Source organism: Bidens hawaiensis, unplaced genomic scaffold (genome assembly GCF_021521415.1).
Source record: "Bidens hawaiensis isolate Kalapana, Puna unplaced genomic scaffold, B.hawaiensis_p1.1 tig00031915_1, whole genome shotgun sequence".
NCBI classification, from domain to species: domain Eukaryota; kingdom Viridiplantae; phylum Streptophyta; class Magnoliopsida; order Asterales; family Asteraceae; genus Bidens; species Bidens hawaiensis.
Window position 1 is genome coordinate 75,217 of NW_027495402.1, and position 23,787 is coordinate 99,003.

A 23,787-nucleotide genomic window follows, 5' to 3' on the forward strand; every position below is an offset into this window, starting at 1 on the left:
TGTATGGTTACGCAAATGATGTTGTTTACATGTACCGAGGCCGATAAAATGGGTGTCCAGCAGTGGCGAAGCTTAGACTGGAGCACCGGGGGCCGAACTTAAAATGTATACAAAATTTCACAAACGAGAGGGGTCGGGCTCAAATTTTCGGCCGAAAAAGACTAAACTTACACTACGTATAAAAATTTTCGGCCAAAAACAAGTAAATTTACACTACTGCGCAAAAAAACAAGGGGGCAGGGGCCACCCCATGCCTCAGTGAAGCTTCGCCCTTGGTGTCCAGCACCACGTAACGCACATAGTCCATCTTGGTAAGCGCTTAACCCAGCGCCCGACGCTGGTAATTGGCATGAATTACACACCTGGTGTTGGTTAAGCATTTTTAATTTCGGTAATGTGCTTTCCGGTCCGGTTACGCATGTTAATTCTGTAGTTACACGCAACAGGCCTTGTACGAGCTACGCGTCAAATTTCGGTCTACGTGCGCACTATCATTAGGTGACTTGTGTATTGATAATGCTTATGCATTCGATGTCGAGTTGAGTGCACACCTCGCCGCATCGCGCGGGCATTTAGCTAGCTATTATATTATTAAGTACCGGCTATATATGTTTATTGTATATATGTACTTTCAGGTAATATTTATTTATTTTATGATTTTTGGTGAGAGTAGCCCCTCTAATAAAGTTTTACTCTATATATTAACACGTTTGTCTCATTGTTAATCTAAGTCATAGTTTTCACACTTATTTTCAATGAACAACGAAACACGGTGTCACATAGCACTTTAAATATCTAATTATTCGTCTAATTGTCATTAACTTTTAATAAGAGTATAAAGTTAGACAAGTGGTCAACCTTGAATAGCATAGATAGATAAACATATATAGTTGATTAATGATTAAAAAAAAAAGAATAGAATATTATTTCCCCTATAAAAAGTATTAAAAAACCGTTTCAACCTCGATCACAAAACATATCCTCCTATATATTATTCACCATCTTCCTAGTGCATCACTACACGACACTACTGTTGATCTAACAAACCAGATCTCCACTATTGAAACCGAATCAAACCTTTTTATTTATATGTTTAATGTTTTGATATGATGCCAACAACTTCTATAATAACTACACCAACACCAGAACCTCCTTTTGGTTCTCCAAAACCCTTATCACCGGCGAAAAGATCCGGTGAACTTGCCACCAAGGTTACTGCAGCCGGTGGTGTGATTTTACCGGCGAAGAGCTCTGTTGGAGGTGTTGATAAGGTCAGCACCGACGGCGATGAGGTAAGTAATGTCTATTTTAGGTTTTTTTTTTGTATTATTATTATTATTATTAGTATTTTTTATAAATATAGATATTTTTAGAAATGCATGAGTTGATTTGACAAGTGTTTTGGAAGTTTGGGTTGTGACAAGTTTATTGAATTGAATTTAGATCTGATGAACAAGATACATATATTTAGCATATATATAATAATATGACAATTTAACTAATAATAGTTATAATCTTATTTTGATAATTTTAATGTAATGGAGAAGTAATTATATTATGTTTGCCTCTAATAAGCATCTAAAGATATCTTTTTTTCTTATCACAACTAGAATAGCGTAAACCGTTTTGAGACGTAATATACTTGATAGTTGGTACTTGGGAGTAGACAAGTTACATTGTCGATCAGAATGTAGTATTATTATCCACATATGTGTTATATTTTAAATTATTAAAATTTAGTTTATCTATATGCTATATTAATAAGCATTCACATTAGAATTTCTATCAAATCTCATTCTCAATCCATATACCTATCTCACTCACAGATATTTATTTTATTATTTTTTTTCTTAGATATCCATAATATTATATAGATAATAAATTGTGAATCTCTTTATTTAGAATGTCACTATTTTTAAAACTACGTTTCTTTAGACATAGAGATTGTAATAAGGAAGTAAAATAGAAAAAATCTCTAAATTTAGAGATGAATATAAAGATAAAGATTGTATTGTGAATATTTTTAAACATTTGAGTTAGCGGTGATATCGTTTTTATAATTTCTTTTTACAATTTGTGTAAAATAAGGATTGACACTAAATCTCGATACTCAACACTTGGGTCCGCATGTGTGAATTAGAATTATAGAATTACTGGAAGTTGGAATGATTAGATTTTTAGAACCTTAAAGTGATATAAGCATGCTCATATGGGAGCTTTTTATCATTGTGTGATCACTTGAAAAACTATTTATTTTTTAATGTATAATAAAAGGTTGGATATAAGTAACTATTAAACAATTCGTGCTAAAACATATTATGTACTTTATATTAACATAATGAGTCTAATAAGACAATATATCCAGAAGTAAACAAAAATAAAAAAGTTAAATTTCGAGTTACTTATTTGGGTTCGAGAATGACATTTCATATACACCCGATACCCTAGTATTGGAATGTCGTTTAGCTTTTAAGTGGTTGGAACTTGGAAGTGCCACCACACACATAGTTTAACAACAAAATTTGTCAAACCAAACACTACCATAATCATCAAATTAAGGGCTTTAGCCTTATGGGCGAATCTACCATAGGTTGAGGGATGGCTCGTGTTATCTCTTAACTTTCTTGACGAAATACATTTTTAGTGTAATTTTTTTTCTTCGTTATTTTACGTGTTGGCCACCCCTGAAAAATATTTTTTTTTGTCACACTACCCTTTAACTTTTCTTCTAGACCCGTCACTGGTTAGCCCCATCTCCGCCATCCTCCTAGTGCTCTCCTACTCATTGGTTTATTGGAGTCAACTTTTCTTGATCAACTATGCAAACACACGTGCGCGCACACATTTATTTATCTCTCTTTATATCTTAGTAAAACCACAACGTGATTGTTAAAATATAGGTTAGTTAAATCATAACCCAATGTCTACGTGACAATGATATGCATTTGAACTATTACATAGCAGTGTAGCACACAACACATTCTAGTTAAAGTTTATGAATTTTCAACTAAAAATTAAGTTGATACTTAACCTATAAAATATCACCAACTCATATGTGGGTAGGAATATATAATTATTTTAGCATGAAAACAAGAAAGTAGTAGGCCCAGCCAAAATGAAGTTGTGGGGGACTACTTGGAATAATGTTAGGAAAAATGATAGGTGATAAGGTCAAATTGTCACTTAAGCGTGCAATTGCGTAAAAGTTTCAATATCTTTTTAGTCTTCTCTATGGGTTGTTGATATTATTATATTCAAAGGCTACACACTTTACCGACATTCGGTTTAATTTGATGGGCGATTTATTTTATTTAATTTTTTACTTTGTGTGGAGACACCTATTTAAAAAGATATAAAGAGAGATTCTACACTCGTGTACTAAGCATGCGCGAATATAATTATAGTCGTTGAAATATGTGTACGAGAAAACCGTTAAAGAACTTTTCTTCCATTCTCATTTGATCAAATGTTATAGGATGCGTTCAAATTCGGCTACCAAGAGTTCAAACTCATGCTCTGTTTTACTGGCTAGTTGAAATTTGTTGATGCTTCTAATATAATATGAAAATTATTATTCTTTTTTGAATGCTAAATGTTAGCATCTGTAGAAATTAAACACTTGACCCTCTATTCTATACCTTATACAATACCACATCAATAAAGCGGGAATGAGTGAAGGTCAACATGAAAGAAAAAAAAAAGTAAGTGTGTTTGTCTAGTAAATTTTTTTATATTTTACTATTTATATATTATTTATCATCTTATTTGTTATTATGATGAATTTTAAAATATTTTCTCGTTTTACATTTTCATTTTTTTATCTTTTTGAAACCACATGTGTTTTTGGGTTTATCTTTTGAATTTTTTTAAAAAAAAACCCTTACGATATGTATAGCTCACCATTCTGTAATGTAAAGTACTAAAGTGTAAAACCATTCATTTGGTCTCCTTGTTGTCGAGTTCCCTTTTCTTTTCCATGATTTTTCTATTTAAAATATACGTTGCCATTTCTCCTAGTTATATATAGCTAAACCATTTAATTTTACTAGCTTTATTCGATTAATTAGACTATAATCTAATCTAATCTAACTATACTAATAAAAAATAATAAGGATGATGTTACAATCTCACATTCATTCGTGGTCTAATATCTCTTCTCATTTATTTAACTATCTATGGGTTATGGAGTAAAACCATTTTGACAAACGTGTTATAATAACAATTTTTTAATCTTTCATCTCATTCATCTTAGTTATATATGAGTCACGGGTCAAAATAATTTTGGCAAATGAGTTATAATATCCTTTATAATTCTCTAATTCCTCAGCTTATTTATCCTACATATCCATGGGTTATGGGTCAAAACAATTTTGACAAATGAGTTATAATTCTCTTTCCAATTCTCTAATATCTGATCTCATTTATTATAACTATCAATGGGTAATTGGTCAAAACAAATTTGACAAATGTTGTATAGGGTCAAGTTATTCTATAAAGAGGGACAAAAATAAGAATGATGAGAAGAAATTCTAGCCACAAAAAAATCCTTGAAAATCATAACTCAAAATTTTATTAAAAAAAATGAAAAATGTAAAAAACGCAAAAATGTTTCCACTGGCTTACTTGTTTTAAAAAAAAATCACGTAAAAGACACAATGCTGAGAAAAAACATCGTTGTGTCTTTTTATTTATTATTGTGTTGTGTGTTTATTTTCGTCATTGCCTGTGTCTTTTTTCCTTGACATTGTGTCTTTTTTTTATTGTGTTATATTTTGTTCGACATCGTGTTAAATTTTGCGACCTATTGTGTCTTTTTTTTATTTATCATTGTGTTGTTTGTTCATTTTCGACATTGTGTCTTTTTTCTCGAAATTGTGTCTTTTCGTCGGTGTTTTTTTTAACGGGAATGACGAGAGAAACATTTTGGTTTTTAATTTTTTTTCGTTTTTATTTATATTTTGAGTTATGATTTTATTATTATTATTATTTTTGAATTTTTTATTGAGGGTTTTTTGTGTGACCATAAATCCTTCTCATACTTCTCATTTTTGTCTGTCTTCGTATTTTAATTTTACCCAAGTTGTATATATAGAGATTTTTTTCTATTTTATAAATTTGAGTTATAGACTTCTTATTATTTGTAATACATATTATATTTTCCTTTTACCTTTAATTTTGTTCAGTTCTTTCAAATAATGATATTTATATTTTTTATTTGACAGGTCTCGTATACTACACGGGTTCAAAAGCTACTATATAATAAATACTTAATTACGTTTCATTAGTGTAAATGAAATACTCTTTTCATCGATCAATGTCTTGAAATCTTTGTTAGAGGAATTTTTTAAAGGCAACATCTTTTCATTACCCGAAATCATAAATTAGTACGTCTATTTTACAAAGAAAAGCATTGATGATGCTATCTCCACTCTTCTTTTATGAATATCGACCCGAAAACTCCTCCGCTATCAATCCGATTAATAGAAAGTTATGTCGATAGGAAGTTTAGTAGACCATTCGGATCTCACTGTAATTCGCTAATGTTAATTCTTATGATATATTATGACAATTCTGATTTAATGTGATTAAAGTTACCACACATGTATACACTAAAATCATTTGTCTTTTTTATATATCCCAACTAGTATTTTTCAATCATGTCGAAAGACTTTGTGGTTCCATCTTGGGTGGCACTTTGTACACATTATAATTTCATGAATCATGTACATTAATTGATAGGACCTTGTAATTATTTATTTTATGCATTCCCATCTTTTGCTTTTTCAACAAAGACCCCATATTTCCCGTCTTTCTTTCAATTTTGCTTCAATCTCACATCATAGCTTTAATATTATAAATATGCTCTATTTTTTATTCAAAAAAAATCCACATCTTTCTATAATTATACATAATATATTTTTAGTCATTTAAATTTTTTATTAGTACAAACAATATTATATTATTATAAAATAATATTAAATGAAAATATATACTAAAATAATATATTACAAATGTTTTTAGTCTTTGTAAAGAAATATACAAAATAAAACAATAAATGCGAATTGTGTGATGTTTAGAGTTACACAGTACCCATAACAAACTTTATCTATCTAATGAATTCGCATTCAGTCCAGTGGTATGGATGGCAATAAAACCTGAACCCGATAGAAATACTTGAAACCCGACATAATCGGGATGATAAAACTCTTCCTATTAAGGTTTGGGATTGGTTTTGAAATTTTTCATGGGTTTGGAACGGGTTTGGGATTTATAATATATCCGATTACCCGACTCATTTACCCGATAACACTAACCCATTTACCCGATTATATACCCGACATAACTCGTTTTATATAAATAAAATAAATATATAAAATGAAAAACTGAAATTCCCACTCTACTCCCCGCATCCTAATTTCCCTTTCCCTGGCAATGTTACCCTCCCATTTGATTTTGATTTTTGATTTTCACATATGCATACATCAAGACTGGTTGTGTTACTTTGAGTTGAAGTATATGGATTGTATCATATTTGTATTAGGATAAAGTGCATGTAAATATACTGGTTGTGTGTATATATTAGGTTGTTGATATATTAAAAATAAGTATATGTTTTAGGCTATTTGAAGAGGTAGGTCCCAGCAGAGCCCAGTTAGACCCGCAAGACTCACCTCAAAGAAGGAAGCCTGCGTAGTTGAACCCGCAAGACTCACCTTCAACAGGGACGTCTGCGCAAAGGCTAAACTCGCAGAACTCACCTTGAAGAGGGACGTCTGCGCAGAAACCAACTGGATCCGCAACACCCACCATGCTCAGAGACGTGACGTCCTTACGCGCAGTACGCAAGCTGTTCCCGCAGGAAAAGCCTCCCAATGGTGAGGTACCCCGCCTGTTCCCGCAGCTGCGGATACAAGCCATCAAGGAAGGCTACCCGCGCAGCAAAGCTACACGCACAAGGCACTTAACTCTTAAATAATTCAGTAATGTCACCTGAAGGAGTGAGCAAGCCGGGAACACTCCCGCACAAAGCCGGGAACACTCCCGCACAAATGAGCCAGTCCATACGATACTGGAGGATCTTTTGTACTGTACCTGACGAGGTATGGACAAAAGATCTGACCAAAGATACGACAGCTCACTGACAACAGTATGACGAGCAGCACGCTCTTGTACTGTATCACTATTAGCCGCTGCCTACTCACCAACCTGTCGGAGGACGTGCATAGCCTGCAGTTGGTGGAACAGGAATAGTACACAGCCGGCCTGGTCACTATCAGCCGCTGCCTACCCACCAACCACCAGCATGGCATGTGCGTAGCCCACAGTTGGCAGAACAGGAACACTATTCAGCCGGCTGTACCTGCTTGGAAACCTACCTTCGGCTATAAATACTCCAACATTTTGGAATGGTATCATCTTATCTCATATCTCATATCTTGATATATTAACTGATATCTGCTCTAGTCATTCTCTTAATATACACTTATATTCAAGAGCAATCTAGTCTGATTCTCACGCCGGAGGGTGGTCACAAGGAGGTACCCCCCCTTCTCAGTGACGAGCTCACGGTGTCTGTTTTGCAGGTTATCAGAAGAACCATCTTTGCCGGACCTAACCCTCGTGGGAACATCTATTTAACCCCCAGATTATCCGTAATCTGCCCGGGGTCGATTAGTGTTTCTTCATTGGCGCCATCCGTGCATAAAAGCTAGAACTAATTTATTCAGTTTTTTCAAAACCTCCGAAAAGATGGTTAAGATTACTCCGTTGCCAAAGCCAGCGAATGACCAAGAAACCCCGGTAACCACAACCCCAGCTACTGTGGGGAACACCGGCGAATACACACATTTTACGAACACTACCCCGGTTACCCAAGCCAGGGCAAGTGCAGTAAATTTTACGAACACTACCCCGGTTACCCGAGCCGGGGCAAGTGCAGTAAACAATCCTCCCCTGGGATTCATTGATACCCAGGTGGAAAGACAACAGACGAGGCCCCCCCCGCCAAACACTTGAACAAGTTAAAGCGTGGGCGGAAAAACGTCAAAGGGAATTCCAAGCTGAGTTGGATGAACGCTTGCGTTCACTCCAACAGGCTGACGAATTCGGAAGAACTCAACAGCTCAACATGAGCAATGAGTGCGAGTACTTGGACGATGATTCGGAGGAATCCGACACCGACGCAAACCCTCGCCATAGGGCGAAAGGGAAGCGTAAGGAAACGGACTTCCAACCGAGAAGGAATTTTGGAGAAACCTTCAAACCAAAAAACGCGGGTGGAAACCCACGTGACTTCTCTAAAACCTTCAGACCAACCGCTGCAAATGCGGGAACCTCCAAGTTTGCAAGGGACATTGCGGAAGCAATCGCCCCAAGAAGTGCCAAACAGATGTCAAACATCGGCACCTATGATGGTATATCTGACCCAGACGATCATTTGAACAGATTCATAGCAGGGGCAACCGTCAGCAACTGGACGGAACCCACGTGGTGTTATATGTTCCAGATGACGCTGGTTGGAGCAGCCAGAGCGTGGTTCGACCGTCTACCGGTCCACCACATCTACGATTAGGCAGATTTCCAACAGAAGTTTAGCCAACACTTCAGCCAACAAAGAAAGTATACCGAAGAGCAATGGACAATCCTCAATTGCATTCGAGAGGAAGATGAATCTTTGCTAGACTTCATCACTCGCTTCAACTCAAAGAAGCTAAGTCTGGGTAATATTAGCGAAGATCTTGTTCGCGCTGCTTTCATCCAGGGCACAAAAGACCCAGAGCTCATCCGCACCTTAACGGGTAAAGATGGCATGCCATCCACATGGGATGCCATCATGACAGCAGCTAAACGCTTCGCGGAAACGGAAAAACAACTGGGTAGAGATCTTCCCCAAAGCACAAACCTCTACACCCAGAAAACAAGAGAAAACAATGTCCTTACCGCCCGACTAAACAAAAAGAGGAAGCTAGGCATTTGGCAGTCAAGGGTAAACTTTGACACCTCATCCGGCTCGCACCCTCGGTTAGGCGGAAAGGATAACATGCCGTCGTCAAACCGGAACTCCAGATGGACGCCACTCACCAAAAGCGTCACCGAGAGACTCCCATGGCCAAAGGCTCCAATAATCCGAGAGCGTCATAACGCTGATCAGAGCAAATTCTGTGACTTCCACAGGACAAGAGGCCACAACACCGAGGAATGCGTAGACTTGAAGGAAATCGTCGAAGCATTTGTCAGAGATGGGACGCTCACGCACCTCGTGGCGTAATGAACGCTGAGCAGGCTAATGCGTGTAGAACCCCAGTTGGGGAAAACACGAATAAAACTGCAGCTTCAATGTCGGAGACTACATACTGCGTAAACAACGAGATTCCGAACCAAGTGCATATCGGCTCGAAAGGCTCGATGACACTCCTAAGAAAATGGAAGGGAGCTCAATTACACAGTCTGCATGTAGATCAATTCCAAACTTGTAAAAGAAAAGGCCCAGAGCCACTTCTAATGGAAATGATTCTCCTTATCACATTGACGCTGATGGTCTTACATTTATACTTAATGAACTTTCCACACTGATATGCCGGTCTTCACCGCGTACATAAGTGGGAAAACAAGTCGTTGCATGTGGAAGGCGGCAAAACCCGCATAGACACAAAAAACGGCAAACCTTCACGCAGGTCAGTCATAGGTAAAGTTTGATCATCCTACTAAATGAAAGTGCCGGTCCTAACCGCACAAATCATGATAGAGGACACCGAACTAATCTATTGACAACCGCGCGTCGAACGGTTAATTTATTCAAAACACTGATGCCGGTTTTCACCGCATAAATAAGTGTGAAGAAATCGTTGCGTGTGGAAGGCGGCAAAACCCGCATAAACACAAAAAACGACAAACCTTCACGCAGGTCAGTCATAGGTAAAGTTTGATCATCCTACTAAATGAAAGTGCCGGTCCTAACCGCACAAATCATGATAGAGGACACCGAACTAACCTATTGACAACCGCGCGTCGAACGGTTAATTTATTCAAAACACTGATGCCGGTTTTCACCGCATAAATAAGTGTGAAGAAATCGTTGCGTGTGGAAGGCGGCAAAACCCGCATAAACACAAAAAACGGCAAACCTTCACGCAGGTCAGTCATAGGCAAAGTTTGATCATCCTACTAAATGAAAGTGCCGGTCCTAACCGCACAAATCATGATAGAGGACACCGAACTAACCTATTGACAACCGCGCGTCGAACGGTTAACTTATTCAAAACACTGATGCCGGTTTTCACCGCATAAATAAGTGTGAAGAAATCGTTGCGTGTGGAAGGCGGCAAAACCCGCATAAACACAAAAAATGGCAAACCTTCACGCAGGTCAGTCAGGTGAAGTTCGGTCATCTCACTAAATGAAAGTGCCGGGCCTAACCGCACAAATCATGATAGAGGAAACTGAACTTTAACCTATTGACAACCGCGCGTCGAACGGTTAACTTAGAACACTTAGAAAATATCTCCAAGTAAAGAATGAGGAAAACCTCAACGCAGGTCAGATATAGGTAAAGTTTAACCATCCTACTAAGTGCAAGTGACGTTCTTACCCGCACAATCACGAAAGAGGAAGCAAAACTTTAACCTATTATCTGCCACGTTGATGGGTTAACTTATTTTAAGTACTTAAGAAATTGCTAAGTTAAACTAAAGTATGCACAAGAGAATCATATATTGTTTATGCGGCAAAACAAGTGCCAAATTAAACTATAATATGCATGAGCAAGTCGTATAACGTTTATAAAACAAGAGTGACGGTCCTACCCGCACAAAGGATTTACATTCCATAAAAATTGAAGTATTACAAAAATGGCCGGGTATCTACCCGCCTACAAGAGTGTAAATCTATACAAAAACATAAACCTATCCTAACAGTGGGAAGGGATCTAAAGGTTCAAGCTTCAGGACCCCTCCCTCCAAACCCACTTGTACCCGCACCATCAGTTGGCTGTGGCGGTTCAAGGAAGGTCTTGAGAATGGTTAACCCATCATCAGCAGCAGCAACTTCGTTCACCTTCTCCACCACTGGATGCGGGAAGGCAGCATACTGGTTCACTGCTTGGTCATAAGCAGCTTCAGTATCCACATCATATAAAGGGAAGTTGGAAGGCGGGATGCCCTTCTCAATGAACCCTAGACCAAGCAGGAAGCCAGCCTTTTCCCCATCCTCATGAGAAGCGTTGAGGGCTGCGCTCATGGCATCGTCGTATGATGTGTCCGTGAAGACCCGATGCACAACCTACAAAACAAAATACAAGTATCAAAACCTTTTCTAAGTATAAAGAAAAGCGTGAAGACATTATGAAGCTAAGCTTACCTGCGACAACGCTTCTCGTAGAAGCCATTCCTTGGTAACCAGAGCCTCCTGGAGGGCAGCTTGAGCTTGGTTACGGGCGCGTTCGGCTTCACTTTTATTAAGGTTGGCAAGCAACACTTCTTTAGCCGCAGCCTCTTCGACGCCCTTAAGCTTACGCTCAGTATGGTCAAGCACGCCCCTCTGGTCCAAGATCTCCTGGAGCTTCTTGGCGTCTTCCATGGCCAAGGCATCATGAGCCTGTTGGAGCCTCTCTAGTTTGGCTTTAAGTTCCTCATTCTCGAGGCGTAGAGGCTCAGCAACAGCTTCAGCCTTGGTGGCCCTCTCAGTTGCGTTCCGTGCAGTTTCCTTAGCCAGCCGAAGTTGTTCGTTAACAGCTTGGGCAGCCTTGGAACGGGCCTCGAGACGGGCCTGAACTTCAACCTCAAGGGCCTTGAAGGCCTTCTCCTTCTCCGCAGCAACAGCGGAGAGCCTCCTGTTCTCCTCTCGGACAGCCCGCGCCTGAGCTACTTCTTGGATCCGAGCTGCTTTTAACTTGTCGTTTTCACGACAAAGCAGCTCGACGCGCGACTGCATCCGGGCTAGGAGAATCCGGAGCTCATTTGTCAACCTACCCTCCTGGTAGCTTGACATTGCTTCCCCCAGCGCCCCCCTTGGGGTGGCGTGGCGCGCCCACTCGACGCATTCCACAGGCGTCCGAAGGGTTGTTCCTCGGCGGATGTTCCATCGTGGAACATACACTTCATTGGAATCCGACACTGCAAAAGCAAAAAGCAGTTAGGAAAAGATGATAACAAAAAATAAAAAAATATATATATATAAATAATAAAAGGCCAAAATAACCCTACGCACCTGTAGGGTCGACGACAGGCCTGTAGCCGCCAAACCCATCACCCGAACCTAACGGATATCCATTCAAGAGGTCAGGCAGATGGGAAGGAGGCAGAGATTGGCTTGACGCCCCAACCCCGGACATACCTGAAGGACCGGCCGTAGTCGCCGGCGCCGGAGGAGGCATAGCGGAGGCCGCCGTGGTAGAAACCAACGGAGGTGAACTCACCGGAGGTGAACTCACAACCGCGGCCGCGGCTGTGGAAGAATCCACAGAAACACTCACCGCCGGCTCAGTGAAGGAATCAGTGAATATGGCACTGACAGTCGGCGGGGACGTCGTCACAGTTGGAACAGTTGGCTCAACCGGGTGAGCAACTGAACCAACAACTGAAGCAGGCGCAGTCGCCTGGGTCATCGCCTCAGGTAGGTTGACCAAACCTACCTTCATGGGTCCAGAGCTGCTCCCTCCCGCTCCACTCTGGAATGCCGTAGCATCCACGCCTGCACGAAGACAAGATATATTAGTATAATGGCGGAAAGATATGAAGTTAAAAGTAAAGGAAGTTTGTACTTACGAGTCCTCTTGAGCTTTAAGGTATGAACAGGCGGGGACGAACCCGATGGAACCGGCCTCTTTACGCCGGTCACTGTCGCTGTACTGGTCTGCCCGGAGGTGACAGCCGTCTCAACCTCCGGAGCAATGGTCTCATCACCACCAGGGTTCCCCGCCACCTCCTCGCTTTCGGTCTCTGAGTCAGACCGATTCACCGGATCGGCAGTAGAGGCAACCTTCGCCTTCCCCTTCCCGCCGGCAGCCTTCTTTTTCCTCGCCAAGAAAGGACCATCTGCGGATTCCTCATCAGAAGATGACAAAATTAGAGGAATTCCCGCAGAGGTTTGAGCATTGAGAGGGCGAGGGTCAAAAAGTTCTTTACCTGGCCGCCTTGCGCTCAGGATCTCGTGGCCTGGCGGGTAGACCTCCACGAACCGATCTGCCGTTTGCTCAAGGATGGGCAACTCGTTCTCATCTAGAGCACGAGTACCCATCCGAGCGGGACCATCACTCTCCCGCGGCTGCAGGAGAGACTGCAAGTCGTTTCCCTCTGTAAACAAAAAGAAAAAACGGTTAGAACGAAAACCATAAATTAACGGATAATATGAAGCATACCGTAAGGGACAGAGTTCAAACCGTATTCAAGGACGATGGGAATCTGTGACGCCTCCTTCCACACCCGGCTCATCCCGAGCATCACCATCCCGGACTCCGCAAAGCGGTAAACCGGAGACTGGATCCGGGAAACCTTGGAGAACCATTCCGCCTCCAGGTAGTTGGAGGCGTGAAGGTTCGGGAGAGGTCTCCCGTTCTTGAACGTCATCGCTATGGGGACGACGCGAGCGGAGATATAGAAGAACTCCCGCTTCCAAGATCGAAGACTGCGCTCGGTAGCGCAGATCTTCAAACCCTTGATCCGATTGACCAAGGTATACCACCCCTGGATGCACCTCCAGGAATAGAAGGTCATCAGGCGGTCAACATGGGCCTCCACACCCAGAATGAGACACACCCACTCGAAATGGCGGATTTTGGCAATCGCCATTGGGTGTACCTCAGTCAGATGCACACCGTGTCTCTCCAGAACACGGTATACAAACTTCGTCAATGGGAACCTGAGATTCCCATAGACGAAGAATGCAGCGTACACCCCTATCTTGCTCTTGGGGGCATCGTACACCGTCTGATGAGGTGCAGGAAACTCAGGCTCGAAAGGCTCGAGCATGAACTTCCTGACGACGTACTGATAGAGGTCGGCCGGAAGAGCACACTGGCACTCGCCAGCAGTACTCTTATCATCCTTGTCCGACGTGGACGACGGATTCTCGGCGTACAAGTCAGACTCCTCGACGATAGCTTCTGGATCATGAGTAGACGACATGTTTGGAGGTAAAGAACGATTTCAGAAAGAATATACGCCGGAAATCGCTTAGAAGGAGAAGATAGAAGTGAAAGTGTGGATTACAAAGGACCCTCTCCCCCTTTTGTATACTCATCGCAATGAATGCGATGAATTTAATGCAGAGGAGAGAGAAAAGAGTTGGTGCAATGAAACTATGACACGTGGAAAAAGCAAGCTGGCAATACTGTTGACGGGACGCGCGCCGTAAAATCCGCACCCACGCGCCCAAAAAATCGCGCCCACGCGCCTGAAAAAGCGTCTGGAATGACCATGTACTGTCACGTCGCCATAACTTCCTGCACGTCCTGACACTGTCAGAAGAACCCGTCGGACGACGTTTCAACAGTTTCGACTGTTCTTATCCTTTCACCAACTCTTCGAATTTCAAAAAGATTCAAAAAGATTCAAAAGTAAGCGGGAATATACCCCTTACCTTGGCAACCAAGTAACTATAAGACAGGTGCGAGTACAGTGTTAAGGCAAAACCCTTCACATACTTAGCGCCTGCAGGGAATTGAAGCCAAGAATACCTCGGCAACTAAGTAACCATAAGACGGATGCGAGTACAGTGTCAAGGCAAAACCCTTCACATACTAAGCACCCGCAGGGAATTGAAGTCAGGAATACCTTGGAAGTAAAGTAACTATAAGACGAGTGCGGGTACAGTGTCAAGGCGAAACCCTTCACATACCTAGCACTCCGCAGGGAATTGAAACCAAGAAGGATCTTCTGGGCCATGCTTGCGGAAACAGGAATAACATCCCCGCATAGCAGGAACGTCGAGAACTAGATTGTTTGAAGCTCCAAGATGGAGTTGGTTGTTTAAACATAATTGATCACTACGTTCAAAACTACCAAAACCTCATGGAGAATCTACACAAGTGGAACTCAGCGCTTCTGACTTGCGAGGAGGTTACAGACCTACCCGCATCACACCCAAAGATCAAGCAGAAAAGTCGGGAATTTCTGCACGTGACATTAGGACTTCCGCGGGAAGAATCCCCATGGAAAACCTTAAAACTAAACCCTTTTCAAAACCCTTTGCTTAAGTCCAAAAGTACACCTCACTTATTAACAATTCATGAGAAGAACATTGGACTGGGGGGACTTGAAGAGGTATGTCCCAGCAGAGCCCAGTTGGACCCGCAAGACTCACCTCAAAGAGGGAAGCCTGCGTAGTTGAACCCGCAAGACTCACCTTCAACAGGGACGTCTGCGCAAAGGCTAAACTCGCAGAACTCACCTTGAAGAGGGACGTCTGCGCAGAAACCAACTGGATCCGCAGGACCCACCATGCTCAGAGACGTGACGTCCTTACGCGCAGTACGCAAGCTGTTCCCGCAGGAAAAGCCTCCCAATGGTGTCCCGCCTGTACCCGCAGCTGAGGATACAAGCCATCAGGGAAGGCTACCCGCGCAGCAAAGCTACACGCACAAGGCACTTAACTCTTAAATAATTCAGTAATGTCACCTGAAGGAGTGAGTAAGCCGGGAACACTCCCGCACAAAGCCGGGAACACTCCCGCACAAAGCCGGGAACACTCCCGCACAAATGAGCCAGTCCGTACAATACTGGAGGATCTTTTGTACTGTACCTGACGAGGTATGGACAAAAGATCTGACCAAAGATACGACAGCTCACTGACAACAGTATGACGAGCAGCACGCTCTTGTACTGTATCACTATTAGCCGCTGCCTACTCACCAACCTGTCGGAGGACGTGCATAGCCTGCAGTTGGTGGAACAGGAATAGTACACAGCCGGCCTGGTCACTATCAGCCGCTGCCTACCCACTAACCACCAGCATGGCATGTGCGTAGCCCACAGTTGGCAGAACAGGAACACTATTCAGCCGGCTGTACCTGCTTGGAAACCTACCTTCGGCTATAAATACTCCAACACCTTGGAATGGTATCATCTTATCTCATATCTCATATCTTGATATATTACCTGATATCTGCTCTAGTCATTCTCTTAATATACACTTATATTCAAGAGCAATCTAGTCTGATTCTCACGCCGGAGGGTGGTCACAAGGAGGTACCCCCCCTTCTCAGTGACGAGCTCACGGTGTCTGTTTTGCAGGTTATCAGAAGAACCATCTTTGCCGGACCTAACCCTCGTGGGAAACATCTATTTAACCCCCAGATTATCCGTAATCTGCCCGGGGTCGATTAGTGTTTCTTCACTATTGTATTGTGTTTAAATACGTATATATATTATGTCAGATGATGCATACATATAGTTCATGGAAATGATTCAACCAAGCTGATTTTTATTTGACTCAATGGAAAGTTATTGTTTGGGAACTATTACTAGTTTACACTCATAGCATTAGATAGTACAAACAGAAATCATATCGAAGAGTCGACATTGAACAAATAAATTGCAGGAAACAATTTCTCAAAACCCAATATGAACCCGAAATTCGATGGGTATCTTCGAAACCCAACAAGTAATTACCTGATAATCACCCGACGGGTTTTAGATGCACTTTAATAATCAGGTATGAGTTTGGGAGTATCTAAACCCATCCCAAACACAACCTATTGTCATCCCTATCCAGTGGCATGGGGTGATGATTATAATTGAAGATATTTATAAGTTCTAACCTTTGGTTCGAAACTTGACTAAAAATAATTTCCCGTGATAATTGGTTTAAAAAAGAGAAAACACCTATTACAACATATACTATTTGCAAAATCCCTTTTAGTACACTTTAAAGCAAACTATTTCAAAAACATATATCTTTAACGATGAATTTCTGTCATTTGGGAGACTTGAACTTAAGACCTTCTAACTTTTTGGTGTTTTAAAAGCTTTGCCTGTTAATACAGGCCACCGTTTCCATTGGTAAAATTCTTTTTTACAACAATGACAATCTTTAGCATGACTGGGTCTTGTTGGGTCAACTCCGGTTTGTTACCCTAGAGAGTCTCTCCCGATAGACATAACCCTTGGTACCCGGGTCCTCCTCACGTCCTAAGAGAGACCTTTTCCAGTTGTGCCGCCACAAGAATCAAAACCCTCATACGTAACACAAACAAGATAAAAACCCCATATAACTCAAATTCAAACCGACTACCTTCCAAAAAAAAGACTAGTTCTTATTTTCATTATCACAGTCAACTAGCTAGCACATAGCCCATAAGGTTAAACCCATTGGTAAATAATATTTTATCGACTCATCTTAAATCATATATCAATATTTTATTGAAACATTTACGTGGACACTATAATTTAACTTTATTAACACGTGCTGTTTATTTGTATCTGTCACGCTCATCTCTAATTATCTAACCCCACACACCTTCTTTATTATCACTCGAATCAAACGCTGCTAAAAGTAATCAACAGATCGCCATGAGCATCATTCACTCCATCTCCTGGTTCGTAAATCATTACTTCTTTACACTCTTTTATTTACCCCAACTGTCGGCTTTAACTTAATACTCTAGATCTGCAACTGTTAAAACTATTATTATTATTATATTTGACCAATACATCTCTGTCTGTCACTTTAATTATTAATTATATCTGCAGTTTATGTGCAATTTGTCTGCATACAATGTTTATTTGGTTCCATTCACTGTGAATGTAAAATTGATTTCGAATTTTAGATTTTGCTAAACTTTCTAGGTTTCGTATTAGTTGCTTGAATTAGTTAATTGAGATCAATTTGAAGGGCTAATCTTGATAATTGTTTAAATTATTAGAGTTTGAGTCAGTTATTTAAGTTTATTGAGTTGTTATAAGTACTTTAATTATCTTTTTATTAGGATAATAAGTTTATAAGAGTTCGAGTTTTATTACAATAAAGAAAAGAGTCGAACAAGTTGTTCAATTTGTGTGCTTGATCCAATTAAGTCCAACACAATTTCACTCAATTAAGTTATTATTAATTTATTAGTTGTTTGAATTAGTAAACTGAGATTAATTGTACTCAGATTAAGTGTTTATTAGTTGTTTGATTTCACTCAATTAATAAACTAAGATTAATTTCACTTCATTAAATGATTATTAATTGCTTAAACTGAGATGATTTTTGACTCATTTAAGTGATTATTAGTTGCTTGATTAAATTTCACTTAATTAAGTGATTAGCCGTCTTGACTTCCTTAATTAACTGCAGAAACTGAGGGATCCAGCTGATAAACCATCATCAATCGCAATGGGGCAGCATGATGATGTCGAATACATCGGGATCAACGATCCACCTTCACCTACAGGTGCCACTGGTCACAATAACATGAAAGGTCTCTCCATTGTACCCCTTATTTTCCTCATATTTTACGAGGTTTCCGGAGGACCGTTTGGTGTCGAGGATAGTGTTCAAGCAGCTGGACCTCTGTTAGCCCTGATCGGGTTCTTAGTATTCCCGTTCATATGGAGTGTACCGGAAGCCCTAATAACTGCTGAAATGGGTACAATGTTCCCTGAAGATGGTGGTTATGTTGTTTGGGTATCGTCTGCTTTAGGCCCGTTTTGGGGGTTTCAACAGGGTTGGATGAAATGGCTTAGTGGTGTTATAGACAACGCGTTATACCCGGTTTTGTTTCTTGATTATTTGAAATCGGGTATACCGGCTTTAGCCGATGGGTACCCACGGGTTCTAGCCGTCTTAGCCTTAACCGTTGCCTTAACTTACATGAACTTTAGAGGGCTAACCATTGTCGGGTGGGTTGCGGTTCTATTAGGCATATTTTCTTTAATCCCTTTTGTAATCATGGGTGTCATTTCAATTCCTAAAATTGAACCCGCAAGATGGTTAGTAGTTGATTTACATGTGGTCGATTGGAATTTGTACTTAAACACCCTCTTTTGGAACCTTAATTATTGGGACTCCATAAGTACACTAGCCGGTGAAGTCGATAACCCTAGAAAAACCCTCCCGAAAGCGTTGTTATACGCTTTAATCCTAGTCGTTGCAGGCTATTTTTTCCCTCTTTTAATGGGCACGGGTGCAGTCCCACTGAACCGTGACCTATGGACTGATGGGTATTTCTCGGATGTGGCTAAGATTGTTGGCGGTGTGTGGTTACGATGGTGGATTCAGGCGGGTGCCGCCATGTCAAACATGGGAATGTTTGTAACCGAAATGAGTAGTGACTCATTTCAGCTTCTCGGTATGGCGGAACGCGGTATGATTCCCGAGTTTTTTGCCAAAAGGTCTCGTTACGGGACGCCTTCGATCGGTATATTATTTTCTGCGTCAGGTGTGCTTTTGCTTTCGTGGTTAAGTTTTCAGGAGATCGTGGCTGCTGAAAACTTTTTGTATTGTTTTGGGATGATTTTGGAGTTTATTGCTTTTGTGAGGTTGAGAATGAAGTATCCTGCTGCTTCCAGACCGTATAAGATACCCGTCGGTACAGTCGGTTCGATTCTGCTGTGTGTTCCGCCGACTATTTTGATATGTGTCGTGTTGGCTCTTTCTTCACTCAAGGTCATGATCGTTAGTGTTGTCGCAATAGTTATCGGGTTAGTAATGCAACCGTCTTTAAAGTTTGTGGAAAAGAAAAGATGGTTTAAGTTTTCAACTAAAGAAGACCTGCCTGATCTTATAAACGCTGACGAGAATAGTGAGACTTTGGTTTATTGGTAAACATTAAGGTGGTGTTGATTTGGGTGTGTTTTAAGTGGATGGTTAGATGTGGGTTCGGTGTGATGGTAGGTTGTTAACGGTTTGCGGGTGAAGGTTTGCGGGTGAAGTTGGGTAGTTGCTGTGGTTGTCTTCTGGTTTGTTAGTATATAGTTTTCAACATGTTGTTTTACTTGGTTGGAAACTGTTCAGTAATTATTATACAAAACTCGGTTGATTAATCTAAATTATATGTTCTAAAATGTGTATTTTGGATGTGATGATGATGATGAAAAACATGTCATGTCCGATCATAAAACAGCATACTGGCTACTGCACAAATTGTAGAGTAAGGCTCCGTATATCAGATTACGAAGCGATCCAACCCCTCCGAGGACCATGTGCAAATTCGGAAGCTAAGCCAAGCACGGGGCTAAAATAAGATATACCTCAAAAGATTTTGAAAATAAAAGGGTAACTAATAATCCTATTGACTGCATAACGTCCTTTTTCTCAAAACATGTATGAGATTTAACATAGACCTATCTAGTCTAAACTGAACTCGAATGTGTGAACTTATGCCTGCCCAGATCTTTAAAAGACCTTGATAGGTACATGTGAGTAGAAAAGCCGAACCATAATTGAAGTAATTAAAAGATCACCGATGGAATAATTGATGCTCTGGTTATGATTTGTTTGTTAGCCTATTTTTATGGTTCATTTGCGTTAACCAATTTTTATACTTCTTACAGATACCATATTACACAAATAACATATAAGTTGTCATATAACTAATATTTTATTCGGTCTACGATATAATTGGATTTATGAATTGCAAAAACTCACCTGCATCCAAAGCTGATGGTTAACCAAACAATCTTTTTCAGTTACAAACTAACCTAACCGTTTAACGTGAGAATTGTAAGAAACATTAGCCTAGTTATGCTAACACTTGAGTAACTATTCTTACGGTATGTAGTTTTGAACTAGGAGAAAGGTTCAAATAAGAAGTTTGTTTTTTCTAAAAAGGCTAGGAAGAAGGGTATTTTAGTCTACTATCTTAATATTGAAAACCCACTTAATTTAATTTAAAAACACACTTAATTAATCTTAGAAACCCATATAAATTTTCACTCATCTCCTACAACCACCACCGCCCACCGCCACCCACCGTCATCTTGCCAAAAAAGTCTTCGGAAACCCGAAAATTTCGCCGGAAAATTCGTCGGAAAGTCACCGGTAAACAATCCCCGAAAATTTCACCGAAAAAATCGCCGAAAAATTTACCGAAAATTCGTCGGAAAGTCACCGGTAAACAATCCCCGGAAAATTTCACCGAAAACTTTACCGAAAATTCGTCGAAAAACAATTACCGAAAATGGCTATTGGAAAAAACACAATGGAAAACACTATGAAAAAACACAATGGAAAAAAAACTATGAAAATAAAAACAAAATGACAAAAACATAATGAATAACACAATTAAATAACACAATGTAAAAAAACTCAATGCAAAGAGCACTATGAAAAAAAAAACACAATTGTATAACACATTTTGTAAAACACAATTTGTAAAAAACCTACGATTTTTTTTTTAATTTTTTTATAGCAATATGGTACTCATATAAAAGATAAAAACGTTCGTTATTAAGGTGAAATTATTTTAAAAAAAAAATGTCGTATAAAAAAGTTATGGACGCTTTAAAATGATGGGGGAATTTAACATGTGTCTTGCATGTAGAGAGAGAAAGTCAACAAATGTGTTATCCCTATTATGCCCATACACTTGTTTTACACTTTATTTTCTCTCTAATCAAATATCAATCATTCAGGTCTAAAATGAATTGACAAGATTATTTCTTATCATTCTTACAAACATTTATCTTCTTATTATAACTCCACCAATAACTACTCAAGTTTATTTTATTGTAGTGTAAATGTGTAATAACAAATCACGCTACAAAAGATGAACTAGAATTACTCTAATTCAAAACTATATATTGTTAATAGTTACTCTAGTATTATTATAATTATTTTAATACTTCTTACGATTCTCACGTTAAAAGTTGTTTTTGTTTGATTCTAAAATTTTTGGTACGATTATAATAAAGCAATAGTTTCTTTTGATGAGGTGCCAAAATCCAGTATTTCCAGTAGTGTATGGTCAACAAATATCAAGAAATGAGTTAGGTAGGATCCGGTATTCCGGTCTGGGGTATTGTCGCGTATTTGATAAGGTTTTGGTCGGGTCCTGGTTTGGACTGGGTATAGGTGGAACCGGTTCCGACATGTCCGGGTTTGGGTACGATTACTCTAAACCGGTCTGTACCCGCAGGTCGGTAGTGTCACACCCCAAAAACCTTAACTTAAAAGCGGAAGACTTAATCAACTAATTTGGGCGATGACAAATGCTGTTCAGCCAATCATATTCAAAATAATGAACCATTAGTTGGACTTTATTAAATATCAGAGTTTTACACGTGTCAAACATGCACGGTTATATTTTAAATTACAAGTCCAACTATCATTCATTCAAACGCACAACACAATTTTCCCGAATCCTTCACGAAGCATCCATTTTCTTCATTTACCTGAAAAGTATGTTAAAATAATTTTGACAACACGAATGTTGGTGAGTTTCTCAATTAAAAACCGGGATGTAACAATTCTTAACTTTACTCCCATTTATTAATCATTCTTATCAATGATAATTTTTATTATTCACCATTCTTTTCAATAGGAATTTAATTTCCACTTTTTCAAACATAGTTATATATTTCTTAAACAAAACGTGTTAGTTGTAAACGAGCAAAGAGTACAACACATGTATGACTATCATTATAATAAACTCGAAACATATCAAAATCAAAATATTCCCACCTTTTTAACCAGAGCGACCGGAAGAGTGGGGACGTCGCCCCGATAGATATACCAATATTTTTAGGCCATTTTCCTAGGTTAACGATTTTTCCTTTTATAATGACTCATCCCATTTAACACAATTTGTAAAATATATAGCCCTTTTCTTTACATACTTTTCCCCCAAAAACATTTATAAATCAATAAAACTAGGGGATTTATGAGAAAACTCACATTTAGCGGTATAATGTCGGTAAACATCCAAACACTTGTGTCCTATAAATATAGTACAAGTTTTAATAATCTATTCACACTTATATTATAAGTTGTTCATCCGACTTAAAGTGTTCACCCAAATGTTTTATTCTTTAAAAACGTTTATTTATTTTCATTACTTTATTATTTTTGTGTTCAAACGACCGACTGGCAACCTTTGGTTCGGTTAAGTCCAAATTGTTTATTCTCACACAAGCACACAATATTCTAATATATTATAAAAACCTAATTCTCTAACTATTCATTCCTATGCACGTAAAACACTTAATAATTAAACAAGTTGATGCACATAGATATTGCTATTAATTACTTAATAATACTTATATTAATTAAAGATTATATATTTTTATCAAACTCAAGTTTAAGTATAAATTTATTATTGAAATTATACATAATTTTATTCCGAGTTTTATAAACTTTATGTTTTTAAATCATTTTTCCGGTTTTGTCGGTCTCGCGCCTAATGGCGAACCGATTAACGTTTTTGTATAAACATTTTTGGTTTTAGGTATGAAAACACTCTTTATAGTTAAAACATATAAGTTTTGTGATTTAGTTTATAAAAATATGTTCGTCTTTGGTTCCGTTACATTTTTCATAGAAACGGTCATTTTTAACGTTTCCGCGTCGTCTCTCGCGACGCGACTTGCCTATTGTCAAGTTTTATCATTTTAACCTCATAATATTTATTTTCTTATGTAATTCATATGAGCTTTTGAGTTTTAGGGGCTGTTTCAAAACACCACCTAAAATCTCGTCGGTTTTATGTTAAAAAGCTGATTTGCCGACACTTAAATTTCACCATGCTTCTGTGAAGCATGTACTCCATACAGCACATAAAAATAAACAACTTTAAACATGTAATACTTGTAATATTCCATATTTGATTATTTATCATTAAATACATTTTTATTAGTTAAAGTGTGCACTTTT

General features: G+C 39.3%; 2 protein-coding genes across 3 annotated transcripts in view; both read left to right on the forward strand.

Annotated features, from left to right (window-relative positions):
* LOC143582745 (26S proteasome non-ATPase regulatory subunit 7 homolog A) overlaps positions 1 to 23,787 on the forward strand; it is a 51,646-nt gene that overhangs the window by 22,284 nt on the left and 5,575 nt on the right. The gene's annotated exons all lie outside the window — the stretch shown is intronic.
* LOC143582738 (putative polyamine transporter At1g31830) lies at positions 931 to 20,009 on the forward strand. 2 transcript variants are annotated; one of them, XM_077065226.1, is made up of 2 exons: positions 931 to 1,292; positions 18,274 to 20,009. In XM_077065226.1, exons 1-2 carry the CDS (start codon positions 1,107 to 1,109, stop codon positions 19,741 to 19,743), a joined length of 1,656 nt encoding a protein of 551 aa, XP_076921341.1. In that variant the 5' UTR covers positions 931 to 1,106; the 3' UTR covers positions 19,744 to 20,009. The 2 variants fall into 2 exon arrangements, with proteins under 2 accessions (XP_076921341.1, XP_076921343.1); XM_077065228.1 differs by lacking the exon at positions 931 to 1,292 and adding an exon at positions 17,499 to 17,530.